At 40.0% G+C, this 20,799-nt stretch overlaps 1 protein-coding gene across 6 annotated transcripts in view; it reads right to left on the bottom strand.

Annotated features, from left to right (window-relative positions):
• The window catches only part of WWOX (WW domain containing oxidoreductase), a 695,463-nt gene that overhangs the window by 174,015 nt on the left and 500,649 nt on the right, over positions 1-20,799 (bottom strand). Inside the window, exon 9 of one of the 6 annotated variants that reach the window (XM_073307998.1) lies at positions 5,888-5,947. The exons of 4 other annotated variants lie outside the window; for them this stretch is intronic. In XM_073307998.1, coding sequence (XP_073164099.1) covers positions 5,903-5,947 — 45 coding nt within the window. In that variant the 3' untranslated portion in view covers positions 5,888-5,902. Of the gene's footprint in view, positions 1-5,887; positions 5,948-11,835; positions 12,924-20,799 lie in introns of those variants that run through there. One more of the 6 variants, XM_073308003.1, reaches the window with a different exon arrangement.

Genomic DNA, 20,799 nt, shown 5'->3' with positions numbered 1-20,799 from the left:
AGGAAGGGTTAAATTCACAGCCATTTGAACCAGGGGTGGGGAACAGACCTCTATAGTAGGGTATTTCAAAGGACAATCAGAGCTTTGCTAGAGAAAGTTACAGAATTATGCCCTTTGCTAATTATACTTTTGATCTGGTGTTTGGGCTGGGATTGAAGATTGGGAGGATGCGGCTCAGCTGTCCTGTTGGAGCAAAAAAAGCCTGTTTTCAAGTTCTGCCCTCAGAGGTTAATGGAGCCAGAAGATTTTCAGAGAGAGATTTTACTTTCCCTACTTGGTTGATGGTTTAGTAGGATTGTATATGAGGATTGTATTTTGATCATGTGGCCGCTGGCCTCCTCTTCAATGGCTTTACTGTCACAAGTCACTTTGGTCTTCAGATGGCATGTAACGAATGAAGCAAGAGGGAAGACAGCTAGACTGCTCCTGATGAAAGTCCAGGGTTGAAATTGATAGACTACATGATAAAGTGGGTTTTGAAATATGCTATAGCCATACAGGAAGCAAAAGGAGATTATGTGCCTGTACTATAGCATCTGCAAAATCTCAGTCAGCAGATTTGTACTAAGTGGTGTACCGCTTGATTAATCCAGCCCATCTGCATTCAAGATCTAAATCAAGTCCTGCCTTTTGTGAGAAAATGTCTATATTTTTTGTGGATTCAGGTCAAACTATCTGCATTTACCTCCTATCTTGCCACCACAGATGCACTATCTTATCTGATCAATGCCACTGACTGAGGTGCTGGCGGTGTACTTCAGTCCACAACTTGTATCCTTCCTGGCTGGTGAAGGCCATCAAGGAATTACTGGTTACTCTGTTACTGGCAATTGTCAATGCCTCGATTAGGGAGGGCAGGATGCTGATGCAGCTGCAGGAGGCCTGTGTGCTTCCGTTCTACAAGAAATCACCTCTTAACATAAACAATCTAGCTGGCTTTAGGCCAATGTCATGCCTTCCTTTTTGGGGAAAGTTATGAGAAGTTTTTGACAGGACAACTTTCACAGCATCCACTTGCCTCATATTTTCTTGACTCTTCTCAGTGTGGGTACAGACCTGGGTTTGGTACATAAACTGCCCTTGTTGCGCTGATCAATGAACTCCCGCCAATGGAGGATGATTGGGTGTCCATATGAATATTATTGGAGCTGTTTCAATACCATTGACCATGAGGCATTGCTGGCTTTTCTGTGGTCTCCAGCAGCAATGGAGGGGCTGTCTTGGGGTGGTTTCATTCTTCCCTAGCAGATTCTATTGGGCAATGGCTCATCACTTCCAAGATCTCCCTAATATGGAGAACTGCATGGTTCCATTTGTTTACCTTCTTGTTCAATGCTATATAAATATCAGGCCATTAGTGGGGTTAGTGAGGAGACTTGGGTAATATGCTGATAATATTTAGCTTTTTTCCTTCTTCTTGACTGATCCAACAGGAGCAGACAAGAGACTGACCCGTGTCTGGCAGAGACTGGGGCAAGGAAGAGCTGGCTGAAGTTCAATTCAGACAAGATCGAGGTGATACTGGTAGTTGGGAGAAACAACTAGAAGAGATAATGGCAAATGTTTCTGCCCTTGAGACGGAGAGCACATTCAAGTGCCATTGGTCAAAAAGGCATTTTTCTATCTACACCTCACTGGATGGGGACAGCCTTAACATTTAGATGCTGACCTAGCTACCATCATACATGACTTTGTCACTTTATGTTTAGACTATTGCAATGTGCTCCACATGGCGGTGCATCACAAATCTATGCAGTAGCTGGAACTGGTGCATATGGAAGCCAACCTCTAGGGGTGTGGAACATCCTAGAGGAAGCACATGACACCTGTGCTCTGGGATCTACACAAGCCATAAGTTGCTTGGAACCCGCCTCCTTTACTGACCGTTTCCCTCCTCGTGATACACTACCACAGCTGCGGTCAGCAGAGGTGCTGTTGCTGGGTTCCCTCTTAATATAACAGAAGGGAGTCAGCTGGCAGAGTGTTCCGGCAAGTCTTCCCAGCCCTAGTCTAAATTACCCTGGATTTGTTGTCTTTCAGGGAATGCCGCAGGGCCCATTTGTATCATGTGGCCTTTGAACAGAGGGATTGAGGTATAAGCTCATGTGAGAGGATGGTAATATTTGATTACGTGCTGCTGCTTGGTAACACTAGGTAAGGTGATTGTACCATATTTTGGTTTTGTAATTTTAAATACTTGGCTGGGCACTTTTTAGATATTCTAAACAGAAAAAAGAAATAAATTAAATAAATAAATCAAACTTCAGAAGAAGGAGTTGCTGTTTCCTGAATATTATCAATATTAGTTTCCTGTACCTGCCCTTCCACGGGTACACTTGATCCTTCATTTAGGATGATTCGCCCTGAGGCCAGGTGAATCATCACAGCATCAAGATTTGTCCTTCAGGGACCATAGATTTCTGAAGGATGGCACTTTTTATGAAAATGATTTCTGAAAAAAAAAAAGTTCTATGTGATAGTTTTCCCTGTTAAGGCCTGAGCTTGGTCGTGACTGGAGTGCCACATAATGGCATCTGAGAGCCCTCTGTGGATGTTGGTTTATGAAGTTTGAAAAACATTCATTTTCTGGACCCTGGTCTTATTGCAGACATTTACTTTCTGAGCACCATTAACAGTGCTATAGTTAAATGCTTTAAGTTAAAGGAAGTGAAGGGCTGGTTCAAAGTGAAGCCACCTTATTTGGTCTGAGGCTCCACATTCTCTCCTCTCCCCACTGTGTTTGTGTTTTTGTTTTAAATGTTTGACTATATCCTATTAGATTCTAGGACAGTCATTTAATGACATTTTTCCAAAGTTATCCATTCCTTTCTTTAGCTCCTGCCCCCCTCCCCAGATCTCTTTTTTTCTCTCTCTCTTAAATAAATAACTGTTATAAAAACAAAGCCAGTGGAAGGGAAATATTCAGGACCAAGAAATTGAAAATTAGAGTATTTTCTTTTTTATGGGTCACTGGAGTCTTAAAATACAGAACTGCTAAAAAAAAACATGAATGCAAACGACAAGAAAAGTTCACTGTATTGCTACATAAATACAGGTTTGAGTAGATTTGAAAAAAATAATTTAAATACTTGTGTTTCAATTTATGGTCCTAAAATGCCTGAAAAAAACCCCACATTCCTACTTTTTAAATGGATTTTTTAAGTGAGCCTTAAATACATTTTGATTATTTCCATTTTTGACATTATGCCTACTCAGGTATTTTGTGGAGAGATTTGAAAGCAGAAAGGCAATCCCTTAGCAATACCAACAGATATATATTGATTCAACAAACATCTCATCTTAAAGGTGCACTTTTCACAGACAAAAAAATAATATAAATTAAAGCCAAATAAAGCCAAAAGCTAAAACACATTGTGTGTAATCATTTCTTTGATGGAGCAAGCTCAGGTTCAAGTTCATTATCTTGGTATTTTCAGGGGAGTTTGCCTGCAGCTCTTAGGAACAACATTTAACTGAATTTTATATGCGAACATTAAAGAAACAGTAATGCACAGGTATAAAATAAATGATCAAACTGAAAGGAAAGTGTACAGATTTCTCCTTGTTAGCCTACACCATTATCATCTTTTCAGCGGATGTCAAAATCTTTTCCCAAGAATTCTCATTTTTCATACATTTGGGAAGCCTAGGTGCAATTATTTTAACAGCGCTCCATAGCACTAAGACATGTAGCAAAATGAGTTATTTACTTCAAAGTGAAAAGATTCTGAGGGCAGAAATAAACGAAAGGCAGAAATAGAGGACCATAGACATCACGATTAAACACCTAGGTTTAATGAGACACGAACATAAAGAACACATTATGTAAATACGTAGGTACAAAGGACAGGGGGCTTTTATAGTCATATATACAGTAGCAACCAGGCCATAGTGATTAGGATCCTCATTTACAATTCCTAACTGAAACTTTACCATAAAACACGTAATGCAAAAATTAAAATATTTTATTCAAGTCTGAAAACTGACTCAATTTAAGCACAACCCCCTGATCTGTTTAAATTAAGGGTTTTTCTCATGAAAAAAATAAACAGTATGTCAAAAGAATAATTCATGGAGCATCCAAGAAAACACTCATACACACACACTCTGAGCACAGGCAAATTGTGAATTTTGGTCTCCTTCTGAGGGGAAAAACCCTCACATTTTTCTTTAGGAAATGCTGTGCTTGAGGCATATAACTCGCAAAGGGCAGTACTACAGAAAGCTGCCTGAAAATTGGACACAAAAGTCAGCCCCAGGGCTGCAGTAACTTATGTCTTAACCATTAATGTGCATTCTCCCCGTCTTCTCCTTCCTGCCCTCTGAAATTAAATTAAATGAAATTAAAGAAAACAATCACCCATGTTCTAGAGGTCCCTGCTGAAGCGATAGTTGCATAGTTAAGAGCAACTGAGTGTTCCGTTCTAAACTTGTACTTTAATGTGTTTATAAAAAAAAAACAAAAACGAACAAACAAGTTTGTTGCAGTCTGTAACTCCACGACATTTCCTATGGGTCTAAGTTCTATGCTGGTGTAAACCTTTGTGGAGGTTCTAGGTGGCAGAACATACTCCATCAGACCAAACTTTGGGGGCACAAAACAGCTGCAGCCTCAAGAAGCAAATGGGACTCATGCAGCATCAGAGTGGACTGTGGTGGCCAGTAAACAGATGTCCTCAGAGAGCTTGCTGTTTCACAGGATCTGTAGGGGGTTCTTTGCAGGAGGAGCTGAAGCTGACCCCCTCACAGGAAAATTCATGCAGGGCAGTGGTGGAAATGCCACCTGCTTCTCACTGGGGTCAATCACTGGAGCACACAAAGCGATTTCCTCATGTGGTAGATTTTCACCTGAAACAGCAGTTTTTTACTGGTACAAATAAAATGAACATCTCTCTGTGCCAGTTCTGCAGAATTTGCTTTTCAAATCTTACTCCATGAGCTAAGTCTCTGCCCCAGTGAACTAATATAGGGTTGGTCTTTTCCTAATTTCAGAGTTTGAGAACTGGTTACTGCACATGTGCAGGATAATTACAACATGCCTCTTTATAGTATTATCCTAGTCTGCCTCCATATTAGGGATAGGCAGGAGATTTAACAAGATAGCATAGCAAAGATGTGCACAAAGACTCTAAAAGAGCCTGTATAATCTATTGATCAAATAACCAGTTTTGTAAGGAGGGTTGAAATGAAGATTTACACACTTAGAGGCAGTGTTACCTACTGGATAGAGGCCTCAGGAGACCAAGGTTCTACTCCTGGGTTGGCCACTAGACTGCTGGCGACCTTAGGAAAGTCATGGCTCTGTGCCTCAGTTTCCACATCTGTAAAACGAGGATAATGATTCTTACCTCCTTTATAAAGTGCTTCAAGAGCTAGTCATGAAAAACACCATACAAGAGGGTGTTAGATAGATATAAACATACTGTATTATATAATATACTGTATCACTCAATTCAAAAGATATTATTTATTTTGATAATTTCATTAACTGGTATTTAAGCTACTGAAATAGATAGTTATTTTGTACCTCCACACACTCTTATATCTATATATGATTTTTTTTTTCTGCTCTTCAATGTTTTGGCTCCTTGCCTTCTTTGACACATTTATTGCATTTTCACCTCAACAACATGTTAATTACTTAGTGAACAAAGACATTCCCTTTCAACAGCAGTAGCAAAATACACTATTACTGTGTCTTATTACTGCTAAATAAAAGAACATATATAAAGCCTTAGACATAGATTTTTAATCATGCTTAACCATAGCCTAATGACAAAGTAAGCAAAGTGGAAAATGTACAAGCTGGTATCACACTGTGCAGTACCATACCTTCTTTTTAAGGACAGTCCTATTTTCAGTAGGACCATCGAACAGGCTCACACTTCAAGCTTCTACATGCCTAGCAAGTCAGATATTCATTAACATTATTCTTCTCTGCCCAATCCTACAAAAATCCAAACAAATTAATTGATAATTGAACATAAAATTAACTTTTAAAGTTTATTTTATGTTATGCTTTGATGTCCAAGGTTCAGTTCTCAGGGACCCCTGTCAGGTCAGAAATAATCAAGTTTCAAACCTTCATGCACTGGGGAAATGGTTGCTGCTGACCCAAATATAAAGAAATAAACCTGAAGAGAACGGTTCCCAATGACAGAATGCTGTTAAGCCAGCAAACATTGCTAGAGCAATGCGTGCTTCCCCTGTGTAATGCTTTACAGTGGCAAAACATTGCTTTGGGGAAGCAAATAGCATCTTAACCCACCAACACAAGTGAAATATTACTAGGGGCACTGAAGCAAGAGAGTCTGATTCTAAGATTTCTAGTCAAAGTAGTCTACAAGAGACCATTTGTTTTCTCTTGAGATAGACACCAGAGTTGCTATTCTGCTACATATTCCTGGTCAATTGTGAGTTTCTTTGGAGGACCAAAAGCCCCAAGTATGTGTGGATTTAAAAGCTGAATTCTGTTGTACTATATGGCTCATGGTATTTGGTATGTTGCAATTTTCAGAGTTGAAATAACAGAAGCCCTTGTCGCAATATAATAGGCAGCTATCTATAGTGACAAGGTGGGTGATGAAGCTAAAGTTGAAGCAAAACCTGGTCCAATAAAAGATATTACCTCTCCCACCTTGTCTCTCTAATATACTGGGATAACACAGTTACAACAACATTGCATACAACTATTTATGTTAGGCCTACAGCATTCAGGGCTCATTATTGAACTCCTCCCCTGTGTTAGTGGTACTGTGCTCTAGTCCTAGGGTGACGAGATAGCAAGTGTAAAAAATTGGGACGGGGTGGGGGGTAATAGGTGTCTATATAACAAAAATTCCCCAAAATCGGGACTGTCCCTATAAAATCGGGACATCCAGTCACCCTAAGGTCACCCTATCTAGTCCCCATCCAGGAATGTAAAGGACTTTCAGCAGAGGACTTAGACTGTCAGTAGTTAAAATAAGAACTTTAGTTGGCCTCACCTCAGCATATCTCCTATCCCAGCCAGCCACCACCATATCTAGATGAAACCAAGCTCTGTAAATACAATAAGCTTGCAGTGACCTGATGTTCCAGAACAGTGGGATGGCCCTAAACCTTCAATAGGTCATGAATGATTGGCCATCACAAGCTATTGACATTTTTTCAAACAACAATAGGCAGGTGTATACTGGCACAGTTTCGCTCAGGCAGGCTGTCTTAGGGTGTCACACAGCTCTTAGCATTTGGGTTGTGTCTTCGCTAGGCTTTTGTTTGTTTTGTAAAATTTCCAACTTTTGCTATTACTGGTGCATCTCCATTTGTGGTACCAAATCTGAAAGCGATAATGTAAATCAGCTGTTGGTGTGTTAACCACTGTGTTATCCAACTGCTCGGAACAAGCCTACACAATATGGTGGTTATACACTAGAGTTCACACTATTACTACCACCGGTAGAGCTGCAATAGTGGTAGCAACAGCTATAAAGTCTGGTGTAGACAAGAATAAAAGATGTCGGTAGAATACCTGTTACCTGTCAGCTCTGTGTTCTTGGGGAACCAGGGCACAGATCCAGCCTGTCTGACTCATGAAGGACCCCGCACCCCCAGCCTTTGCTTGAAACAAAACTGATCAGAAGAAAGACTTACCAAAAGCAATGAAAAGGCAGTGGGAGACACACCTAAACCCCTCCGGACAAGGGTGACAGGATTAAGGCAATGCTCCTAGCCTGATTTGCAACGAGGATGGGACAGGGAGGCATCTCCATTAGCATCAGAAGGGAGAACAGAGATTCCAAGGCAAGAACCGCACAGAAAAGGAGGGAAGCACTGCGTGATGGGGGATCTCTGCTCCAGCTGTTAATGAACTCACGCCTGCACACACCCAGGTAGTAGTTATCAGACCAATTCTAGTAACAAATTCTTTATTGGTATCCAAAATACTGAAGCTGCCTAATTGCATTGTGGAGCTCCCTGGAAGGAACACCGCACATAGCCAGGAATTATCAGTTCCTATTGTCTAGCCTGAACACAACAACTTTGGTATACTCCCTTGAGCCACCAGTTTACCCACAAACAAATCTAGTGTTGTCCCTTGAACCACTGTTGTTTCCCTACAGAAATCCCCTACCCATGCTCAAGTAAGAGATCTGATGCCTGGATCCAAAATCTGCGTCAGTTCCATTAGGACTTCGTCTTCTCCTGACTGATTGTGCTGGGGGCTCTGCCTGTCTCCAGCAGTCTGGACCCTCAGCTACCACCACGACCACCTGGGAGCCCCGACTGGTTAAAGCTTCACAGAGTGGTGAGAACCCAATTCTCTCTCTCTCTCTCTCTCTTTTTTTCTACTCTAGGTATAGCTTCCTAACTCAGACTTGTGTGATCAGGTGTAGTTTTCTAATCCTAACTTTTGTAATCAAATTTAAGTTAGATTTAATATTCTAACTGTTTTGTTAGTTTGGCTCTCCTTGTATGGTTATTACCTGGCAATAAATAACTTGAATGGTTAAGCTGGTTGCTTCCCTCCCTGTCTTTCTCCTGTGTTTTTGGCTTCCCCATTTGCGCTGCAGCAATGCTTCTCTTACCAAAACAAGCAGGTGCTTGGGGTGACACATTTCTAGGGGCGGCATTCCAGTGCCAGCCATGCTGCCCCTAGAAATGTGCCCCTGCTGCCCCAGCTCGCTTCTGCTCCTCCTCCGCCTGCTCCCCGAGCATACCGCCACCCCCCCATCCCTCCCAGGCTTGCTGCGCGCAAAGCAGCTGTTTCGTGCAGCAAGCCTGGGAGGGAGGGAGGGAGAAGCCAAGTGGCGGCGCACTTGGGGCAGGCGGCGGTGGTGGTGGTGGAGCGGAGGCGAGCTGGGGCGGGGAGCAGTTCCTCTACCCCCCGCACCCTTGCTCACCTCTGAACACGCTGCCTCTCCCTTGCCTGAGAAGGAGCGGGGAGAAGCGGAGCAGTGGCATGTTCAGGGGAGCAGGGGCGAGCTAGGGTGGGTGGTTGCAGCGGGGGGGCGGGAGCGAGCCGCAGGAAGCAATGGTGGGGGAGAAATGCAGCACACCCGGGGGAGGAGGCGGAACTGGGTATTTGGGGAAGGTGCAGAGTTGGGTAGGGGGGCCACAAACAAAAAGCGGGGGCTGCCAAAATTTTTTTTGCTTGGGGCGGCAAAAATCCTAGAGCCGGCCCTGCTCTTACCTAAGCTAAAGATCCCTGTAATGTCCAAAAATCCTGTGGGGTTGGCTCATCAAGTGAGTTACTACCAGAACAAGTGTAATGTGAAAGTGGGGATAGGGACATGCTGAACCTGTGGCTTAGGAGGGTGGCAGCTTGGAAGTGCTGCTTGACCCAGCCTGCTGAGTCCAGAGGCATATAAGCGTGACAGCTTGGAAGTGCTGATTGACCTGGTCCACTCAGACGTGCTCTGTTAATACGTGTGTGTGTGTGTGTTCATCTGGGGCTGGAGGAACCCAGTTCCGGGGAACCTAGGTCCTGCAGGACAGCTCCACTGGGAGGGAACTCGCAGAAAGGAGAAGTAGAGCCCCATACGAAAACACAAGTGACACAAGCAGAACATTGACAGAATTACAGGAAACCACGCTCAGAAGAGTAAGCCTAATAAATGAGCGTACCCCAAAGTAATGGGCAAAACTGGTAACACACACAAAGCTCCAAAATGATATAGTGAAGAGACATAAGACAGCATATCTAGGCAATAATACTAGGCAGCTCCACCATGTGTCTCAATTTCCCCAAGTTAGACTGCAGGCTTCTACTCTCCACAGAGTTCTTCCTTTTGCTTGAGATATAGCATACACATCACTTACAGATGGCACTAAGCAACTAAAGTGTCTCTAAAATCATAGTAAATTCTAAAATTATATTGTCAAGTAACATCTCAGAGAACTAATGTAGGAGGCTTTTTGACAAGTGGAACAGTTGCAGCTGCTGAGAATATTGGCTTTTTATTCTGACACTGGGGAACCTCACGGCATAGTAGGCATAACGGTAATTGTTATAGGATTAATAAACAAGGTCAGGCTAACTTAGAAATGGCACAGACCATGTCAGAATTCTGAAACACAATGCGTGGCTTCCATAAACAGCTGTGAAGAATTATGGAGATAATGTATTAACCAAATACACATGCCACTAGGTTGTGCTATGGGGGATAATAAGAGTTTGGAGTTGGGAAAGATTTGTTACATAACTGAATTCATACCAACTGCAAGAGACAGATGTTGCAGGCACTTATCCCTTCAAGGGAGAGCAAGATTTTTGTAGAGACTTCCCTCCGCCTTCTCAGATGTTGCCTTCCTATATTCCCTCATAGTAGAAACACTCTTTTTTTCACTCTCAAGAATCCACACCATTAAAACACATGCCTCAGTGTCGGATGCATGCTCCCCTCCCTGCAAGACACAGGTGGGCCACCCCTTTCATTAAGTCTTGCCCACTACAGGCAAGAAAGAGGGGGGGGGACCTACCAATATGTGAGCCTTCCCCAGCTGAAGAGAAATGGGATCTTTTCACAAGCTGTTCCTCTGCCCCTGCTCCATGGATGAAGAAAAGAGGCTGCTCTGATTTTCCAGTCATGCTTTTCCTCACTGTCCCATGTGTTAAGAAGAATGTGGTGATGCCCTCTGCTTACGAGAGATGTGGTAGACGGGCAGCCCAATCCTTCCAGTTTTCACAAAGAGGAAAAGCAAGATGTGAGAAAGGCAGTGTCCTATCTTCCTGATGCCTCCTTTCACAGCTAATAGCTAGAGCCACAGACCTGCTGCTGAATGAAAGTTCCCCTGCCTGATCCATCAACTCTGCACAATGAATGAGGAAGGAAGAAAGATCTCTCAGGATTGGCTCTTCTTCCCACCTCCCACCCTCATTTCTGATCACTAGTGATCTATGAACTTATGGGCCCAAGTAAACTGAAACTAAATAAATGTGAATACGGAAAAAGACACTGTTTAATTGATATATGGTTTATATGGCTGTCCAACATCTTGACAGAAAGGAGACACGACAAAGTCAGACCATCAGTGGTGCTTAGCAATGGTATGGGAAAAAAGCCCATTAAATTAAATACTTTAATTGAATGGATTTAGACACTATTTTCCTGAGTAGGTAGATGAGGTGTTGATGTCCAGTGGACAGAACATTGGATTCGGAGTCAGCAAAACTGTGCTCTATTCCTGGCTCTGTGACCAAAGGCAATTAACAACCTCTTTTGCCTCAGTTTCCCCATCTATACAGCAGGGGTGATTATATTTATGCACCTTTGTAAAGTCCTTTAAGATCTATGGATGAAAAGTGCTATTTTAAAAGTCTGATTTTTATTACTTAACAAAACCCTCCCTGGCCACATAAGAAAAGCCAGTATCTGTGGTATCTGTGATAGGAAAGAAGTTAGAAAGCTGAAGACTCCCACCTGCATTATGTGGACCTATACATGTGCAAGTGGTTTTCGGTCTGAGCAATTTCCTATTTCAGTAATTCTTTAAATTCACTATTTTATGAATACCTTTGTACCTGGGGGAACAATGTAAAATACATAAATCGTATGTATACGTATTTAGGACTTTTACTCAAACTTATAATTTTCCTCAATTCTTCTTGATAAATACTGTCAACCTCCTCTACATCTTCATCTTTTGGATGAAGAAATTATGTCAGATATTACACCAGGACTTTCATAAGCACATAGTGTTAATCACAGAAGAAAAGTAATAAAAAACAAATGTATTTTTCCCCTCCTGCCTGCATCTATTTTGACACAGCACTTTTTAGCAGTTAAAGTCTGTTCAAACAGCAGTGTTTTGCCTGCAGAGAGAGAGGGAAAGAGAAGTTCCCTTATGTTGTCTGTGTGTATTTTTTAAGAGCACCATTCTTCAACAAGATGTTGAAAAACTCCCTTTTTTCGGCTAAAATGTGTAATGTAGAGATACGTATAACATCTGGTTGGAAATGTGGCCTGTATCGTACTAGCAAACATTCTCATGTGATAGGTGCTAATATAAAAACCTGGATGGATGGACGGATGGATGGATGATGGATAGACAGACAGACAAATAGGCCAGACAATCAGGCCAACGGCAGGTTTGGAAATTGTTTATTTTCTCCACAATTAAAGAAAAAATGCAAAACAATAAAACATGTCCACTCTAATTGGGGACTATGCTAGTGTGTTTTGAAAGTCAGTAAAGAGTGACATACACACTTTTGCTACTACAGTCCACCAAGATTTCTTAGAAACTGCTCACTGGTTTTGCTTAATGAAGACAGTCTAAGATAATACCAAACAAAACTGTTATTTCCATATTCATTCCAGTAAGAGAAGTCTGAGAGTGTTCTTTTGCATTATTGTCATAATCAGCATAGAAAGATTTGCAAATACAATAGATCTTACAGTTTCGAAGGATAACTTCTAAAAGCATGGATGCTGAAATCAGAACCAGGCTGTTTAATCAGTACCCTGCTGTATTTATACATCTATAAGAGTTGCTAAACTCTGGCTGATGTGCATTAGGGGAAAAGGGGAGGCATGTGTTGAAAACAAGCATGCTGTGGACACAGCTACAGGGAAGCATATATATGATTTTTCAGGAATTTGAGGCTATACTGGTTGTAACGTATCCATACTTATAGCACCTGATGCCTGAAGAGAGATAATATTTGAATATTAAGAGACTTTGGGGATGGGAACTGCTCCATTCCAATGTATACTAACCTCAGATCTAGGAATCTTGTGTCACAAGACCAAAGAACCATACTGGCCACCAGACCCGTACACAGACAACCTCCCACTGTTCTTGTACCAAGAGCTTGCATGTCCTGCCCTTTCTCTGGCAGTTGGTTCTCCTGGACTCTATGGGAAGAGTGTCTCCCTGTGGTCTCCCAAACACATCGTATTGTGGCGGCCATGCACTGAATTCTCCTAGGTTAATTTACCCTAAAAATTAAAAAGAAATGGGAAGAGGTAAAGGAAGGACCCATCACCTTAGGTGTTTTCTTATGGCCACCTTCCACATGGCACTCCTTCAGTCAAGAGACAACACCAATGAGGTTACCACCATGGCTCCCCTTATTGCTCAGTCTGCATGCTAGTCTCCAGAGGGACAGGGTGGTACAGAGAGGACATCAAGGCCACTGCTGCCTCTCATGGTGCCTAGGGAAGAAGGAATTCCTTTTCTTCCGTCTCCCACTGGTCTAGGCAAACAATGTCCATTTTAAAAGGCCAGGCAGAATAATGCACTCTGACCAGCTAGTAACAATGCATTTCAAGAACAATATATCTTTCTTAAATACTTCCTTCAGATTATATAGACAAATTTCACTACAGTATAGTTCACTTAAAATATAGACATAATGTGGATGCTGGGAGGGAAGTGAAGTAGGGGAATAGACCAACTTATCCCAAAAACAGAAGCAAATAGTCCAGAAGACTTTTTCAGGTGCAAGTGACTTTCGACATATACTTCATTTATTATTGCTTTTCAAACATTTGAAAAACAGGGGTTTACAAATTTCTTTTTGATACCAGCAGGACTTTACTTCATTACTAATAACAACCCTTTTCCAGAGCTTTGAAACTCGCATGCGGAATCCACAAAAAATGTTTTTTGCAACTAATAACTTTAGTTAATTACACATAGTGAACAATATCAGCTTTCAAGTCTCTCCATATTATCACTTTGCTAACATACGAATATTCATGTTCTTGACCATGATTTTATAGACCTCTGTCCTATCTCTCCTCAGTCATCCCTTTTCCAAGATGAACAGTCACAATCTATTTAATCTCTGTCCTCAGATGGAAACTGTTCCATACCCCTAATCATTTTTGATGCCCTTCTCTGTACTTTTTCCAATTCTAATATATCTTTTTTGAGATGGGGCAACCAGAACTGCAGGAAATGTTCAAGGTATGGGCCTAGCATAGGTTTATATAGTGGCATGACGATATTTTCTGTCTTCTTTATCCTTTTCCTACAGGGTTCTAACATTGTTAGCTTTTTTGACTGCTCCTGCACCTTGAGCAGATGTTTTCAGAGAGAACTATCCACAAGGACTTCAAGATCCCTTTCTTGAGTGGTAACAGCTAATTTAGACTCCATCATATTGTATATATATTTGGGATTATGTTTTTCAATGTGTATGACTTTGCATATATTTACATTGAATTTCATCTGACACTTTGTTACCCAGTCATCCAGTTTTGTGAGATCCCTTTGTAACTCTTCACAGTCTGCTTTAGACTTAACTAGCTTGAGTAATTTTGCAGCTTTGCCCCCTCACAGTTCACCCCTTTTTCCAAATAATTTATGAATATGTTGAACAACACTGTTACCAATATAGATCTGTGGGAGACCTAGCTATTTACCTTTCTCTAGTGTAAAAATTGACCTTTCATTTCTAGACTTTGTTTCCTATCTTTTAATTAGTTACTAATCTATGAGATGACCTTCCGTCTTCTCCTATGACAGCTTACTTTGCTTAAGAGCCTTTGGTGAGGGATCTTGTCAAAGGCTTTGTGAAAGTCCAAGAACACTATATTCACTGGATCACCCTTGTCCATATGTTTGTTGATCCCCTCAAAGAACTCTAATAGATTGGTGAGGCATGATTTCCCTTTACAAATGTCATGTGGACTTCTCCAACATGTCTTGTTCATCTATGCGTCTGATAATGATGTTCTTTAATATATTTGCCTGGTTCTAAAATTAGGCTTACTGGCCTGTAATTGCCAGGATTGCCTCTGGACCCTTTTTTAAAAATTAGTTTAATATTAGGTATCTGCCTGTCAGTTGGTACAGAGGCTAAATATTACTCACAGATTTAAGCTGTCTAACAAGCTCCTGAAAGCAGAACACTATTTTATTTGAAGAGAAGCCCCTCTGAAATGTCTCAGCTATCCATCATAATTCCTTTCATAAGAAGCACTGATTAAAATTTCCAGGAGCAGGCTTTTGTTTGTTCACATGTTCCTTCAGAATTTTTCCAGGCACCAGAGCACATTTTGTGCTTTTCTATCAGCTCACCTTTATCAAGATAGGACAGTTATCAGCCTCTCATTATATTGTACGAAGAACTTAACAGACACTGTGTAAACACAATGACAAGGCTAAGCCTGTGTATCTAGAAGTGACATTACCTTGGAACTCCTCTTTCTTAATTGGGACTTGAAACAATAGGTGGAGAAAAATCAGGACTCACCACTATTATGTATTACCTTTAATTTCAGTGCACTGGTTGACCTTATGTTGTTTTATGTGTATGATGAAAGGGCAAATCAAAACCCCTTTCTCCTTCTCGTCAAGTCTCTTTCTCAACTATTTATCTTAGTAATATAGTGGAGAAACAGATGGTACATTAAAAATGAGTTCATGTTTTGGGAACTGTATACTCTACAGTCCAGATTTACTGTCTAAAAATCCCATTGTAATTCATTTTGCACTGTGTTGGCAAAATACCTATAAAGTACAGTAATATGATATCATTTTTTAAGCAACAAAAAAAAGTTACATAATACAGAAATTTAGGGGAAGAACAAGACTCGTCTTCCAGCAAATGGACAATTTTAGCCTAAACATTTGTATATTTTAACGGAAATGCTGACCTAGTAAATGTTCCCTGCCCACTTTTCTCAGAGGACATTTGTAGCTGCAAACATTTTCCGCATAAATTTGACCTGTGGTGTTTATAAACATGCTTCTGAGTAGGATTCAACAGCTAGTATCATTTAAGCGATTATGCCAAACCAATCAAAATAAATAACAGTTACCAGCATTCATGCTATAGTAGGTCAATATGTAATTGCCCTATAGTGTAATGATTAAATCAATTCTCTCAGCCACATGCAAACATTTAATGTTTAAAATTGCAGGTTTGTAACTTATTTTCTTTACCATACTTTACCACTGATAAGGTAACCAGATTTTATGGTCAACTAACCGGGACAGTGTTATAAAGGTCCCCTCCAAGGATTAAAATGTCATTTGCTACATACATAACAAGGGGAAGAGGTCAATTCCTTTGAAACAATGGCCCCAATTCTTCCGCAGCAAGTCACCTTACATATTGAAATTGCATGAACATCTGTCATATCCACCCAAAAGGAAACAGTAGCCTAAATTATATTGCTTTAATATGGCCAACTGCAGTAAACAGTCACAGTGATATAGTTATTAGTAAATGGTAAGAAAGAGAACATAGGGTTCATAGGTAAATTTTCACACTATGAGACATTGTCCTTTAATATGCAAGAAGGGAGAGAAGGAGCACTAAATTTCAATTTTTGGAAAATTCAACCACAATTTTACAAGCTTGGATGCCTAACATCAAGTCCTTAAATCCATTTTAGATACATAAATAAGAGGCCTGATTTTCAGAAGAGCTGAGAATCCACAACTCCCCAGGGAAACTACAGTAATCTAAAAAACTAAGGACAGATCATGTCATTCAAGAGTGTAAAAAAATGGATAGGCACAAAGGGGCAGAGTTAAGGTTGTACCTGCAACTGGATAGGCACAAAGGGGCAGAGTTAAGGTTGTACCTGCAACCTTAGCTTTGGATTTAATGTCTATATGTTTTACTTTGTTTCTTTAGCATTCCTTTAAGATTAATTTTATTAAAACAGGAATTGCCAGAGAAAATCTAACACAACAGCATCTTCCATTATTTGTTAAACCAGCACAAACAATGCCAATATTGAAACTGTAGCTTCGTGCACCTTAGAATAACTTAGTGAATGAGCCAGAGATCACCGTGTGTGTGTGTGTCCGCGTGTGAGTAAATAATGGGCTCGTGAAAACACATCATGCACATGAGTTGCACGGTGATATATTTCCTTCAGAATATTGGTAGACAGATTTTTTAAAAGTGTTATTAAAAGCTTGCTGAGCATGTGAGAAAGATGATTTTTAACTACGAACTAAAACTTGGGACAATCAACTCCAATTTGCACTTGGATACTGAAAGGCAACTATATGCATATAGTACAAGAGGCAGGTTGTCTGATGATACACACACACACACACACACTTGACTGTTCCTTTCTGAAAATAAATATATCTGAAAGTAAATACTTAACCCTGTTAGCATTTCAACTTTCCTCCCCTTGCACCTCTGCAACAAGGTGTCAAACATGTTTTCATCCCCTTTTTTGTCTGTCTCCCCTAATCAGGGTTCTGTTGTTGCATTGAGTGAGCCTCTGCAGATAGTGGAAATCAGGATGGATTTAGTTTGAAATTAAGTAGATTCCCATGACAGCAAATATTAAGAGATGATGGATGTCTGACAAATATTTAAATAAAAAAACTGCTCAATTTCAGAAAGCCGATCTGCAGAGTTAGATTTATGAAGTTGAACTTTAAACTAAAAATAACATAATTGCTAAGCTCTGTGAATTAGCAACATTGCATTAATTCCGCAATAAAATAAACTCTGTAGTTTGAGGCAGCTAGTGAGTGTCGAGATTCTTAGTGTACGCAGGCTATACAGTTTTCAGGCTATGAAATATGTCTCCTGTTTTGACACTATTGCAATAGCATGGTTGTTCACTTTTCTTGTTTCCATGAGGTTTATGGTCCATAAAGTTTAATAACAATCTTAACAGCTGAACAGTGAGCACCCAATTCAGGGAGGTTGCTATATGCAACAGGATCTGAATTTTATCTATGTAATTTTTAGTGGTAGCATATGCCCTTTTTTCATCACTGTCCCTATGTAACAACATTAAAGCAGGCACGAAATGGGGCAGAGATGGTAACTGATTCACATTAGACTATGAGGTACACAATCCGCATTGGTTCAAAGCAGATATTCATCGGAAGCTTTGAGATATGAAAAGACTATTTATTTCAGTGGAGGTAATATGTATGAGATGATCACTATAGCACAGACACATGGTCTGATTCTGACTCCCCTCTAGTGGCTGCACGAGACAGCTAAATGGACTACTTGAGTTTTCGCCTTTTATGCTGGAGAATCCTCACACTGTATTGGGCTAACATAGTTGTTCCTACACAAGTTACCACCCCAGCCTCAGGATAAGAAGCTTCGTTGGGGAGCCACTATCTCTGACTAATGCTTGGCTGATGGAATTATCCTGGTGGCTGAGGGCAGCCAGACATAAGACAGAGCAACCCTGAGGCTGCTCTAAATATGTGGTGAACTGGTTCAGTTTCTATCTGTCCTTGTGATTAGGAGAGTGCAAAACTGGCTCAAAGCCCCACCTGATTCCTTCATCCCTGCCCATGGCTTACTCTGGTCCTCCCTTGAGTACAGATTATTTGGCCTACAGCCTGTAAGGCTCACTGGCTCTTTCTGCAATGTGAAATGTACAGTAATAGTTCAAATCAGAGCTAGAAATTAAGTACTTTGCATGGGTTTCCTATAGGATAAATGTTAACATGAGGTGTCTTTGTAGTTCACTGAAAATCTGGATTTCAATAATTGGTTAAAGAGGCACCATTATTACAAGTAACATGACAATAATTATGATTCATCAAGATTTGAGAAAAGCATATTTACCTCTTTTGTTTTTTCTGGGTTTTTAAAATTTCGTTTACTTTGTGCATTTGGGAACACCTCGGGCCATATGCTCAACTGGTGTTAATCAATGTAGCTCCATTGACTTCAATGCCCAATTTACACTAATGCAGATGTGGCTTTTTGCACATAAGCTTCCCCATCAGGTATTTAGTTAATTTCCCAATTTTACAGTGGTCTTTTACTGGAAGAAGAGGGAGAAAAATATTCCAACATAGGAAACTGTGTTTGTTAAACCACAACAATTGGCAGGGGGACTCTGGACAGGTATAGAAGATGAAATGATTTCCCCCATTTTTTAATAACGGAATAGATTTCAAGTTGACTGTCTCTCTCTAACATTTTACTACATAATTTTTTGGTGAATTTGACACATCAAGTAATATCAGAGTAAATCTACCTAAAATATTTACAATTACTTGCAAGATATTTTCTCATGATCCAGTAAATTGAAACTTCGTCTCAGAGGAGAGACATAAAGTCATTTTTATGGTGTTTATTGTAATTTTAATAGGCAATTTCACAGGTAAACAGAAGTGCTTCATCTCCATTCACTAACTGTATAAGAGGCAGTGCTGCATATCTAATGGAATCACATGTATTTGTGTAAAAGATGAACAAGAATTATAAATGGCTGCTTTTGTAATTTAAACCATACAATTTTATGTATCTCAACAGATCCTAAAAAGAAACACAAACAAATATTCATATGGGGTAAGCAGACAGTTTACCTTCATTGGAAATACATTTTTTAAAAGATACATTTCATACTGGAATTAAATCAGTTGTGAGGCAGAAAATCCTGTAAACACATTTTCAAGTAGTTTCAATCAAACCTTGTTCATCAAAATTTGTGCCTGCTCCGAAGACCTGGGATTGCATGGGCAAACAACACTTCCATGGGCAGACTAGATTAATAGGTATAGATTTTAAGCCCAGTAGGGACCATTATGATTATCCAGTTTGACCTTTTGCAAAACGTAGTTTAGCCAAGAGAGTCCAGAATTAAGACCATAACTTCTAGCAGAGCTACAGCATATTTTTTTTTTTTTTTTTTTTTAGAAAACATGTGTTCTTGATGTAAAGACTTCAGGTGATGAAGAATCCATCACATTACACTAAAAAAAAGAAAAAAAAAGTGCCTTATTTCTAGTCTGAATTTGTCTCCTTTAGCTTCCAGCCATTGGATCTTACTGTGGCTCTGTCTTGCAGATTAAAAAGCCTTCTACTATTGGAAATCTTCTCATCATGTACGTACGAATGGACTGTAATCACGTCATTCTCTTTATTAAGCTATATAGATTGAGGCTCTTCAGTCTCTCACTATAAGGCCTCAAATAATTTTTGTAGCTCTTTCCTGAACCCTTTACAGTTTGTCAACATCCTTTTAGAAGAGCAGACACCTAAAATTGACATAGTATTCCAGTAATGGCCTTACTAATGCTGTGTACATTAACACCTCCTTACCGATCTCCTCGATATTCTCCTGCTTACACATCCAAGGATAACATTTGCTCTCTTAGCTACTGCATCACACTCTGAGCTCATGTTCAATTCATTATCCACCAAGACACCTATTCTGGTGTCCAAAATATAATCTCCTATTTTAGAAGGGTGACCTTCATTCTTGTTTCTTAGACATATGACCTTGCATTTAGCTGTATTAAAACAAATGTTGTTCAAGCAAGCCAGTTCACCAGGCAATCCACATCACTCAGTACTTATTATTTACCACTCCACCAGTTTTGTCTCATTGTCAAACTTTACCAGGAATTATTTAAAACTTCTTCCAGATCATTTACAAAGATATTGAATAACATAAGGCTGAGAAGAGATTTTGTATATCCCTACTAGAAACTCCTCCATTAGATTTCCAATTACAGATACTTTGAGATCTGAGTTAGCCCATTTTAAATTCATTTAATATGTGCTACATAAGCTTAATATAATTCTAATTTTTAATCAGAATTTTGTGCGACACTAATTCAAATGCCTTACGGAAGTCTAAGTATATTTTGTCAACCCAGTTATCTTTGGAGCCAAACTTGTAATCTCATTCAAAAAGATATTAACTTGTTTGCAAAAGCTTTTTCATAAAACATGTTGATTGACATTAATTATGCTGTCATTCTTCAATGATTATGTACTGTATCAGCCTTTCTGTGATGTTTGCCAGGATCAATATCAAAATAACCAACCTATTGTTAACCAGATCACATTGTTTTCCCTTTGTAAATATTGGCTCAATTGTTTTTTTAACCCTCTATTACTTTTCC

Source organism: Lepidochelys kempii, chromosome 12 (assembly GCF_965140265.1).
Source record: "Lepidochelys kempii isolate rLepKem1 chromosome 12, rLepKem1.hap2, whole genome shotgun sequence".
NCBI classification, from domain to species: domain Eukaryota; kingdom Metazoa; phylum Chordata; order Testudines; family Cheloniidae; genus Lepidochelys; species Lepidochelys kempii.
This window is presented reverse-complemented; position numbering and strand designations above follow the sequence as displayed.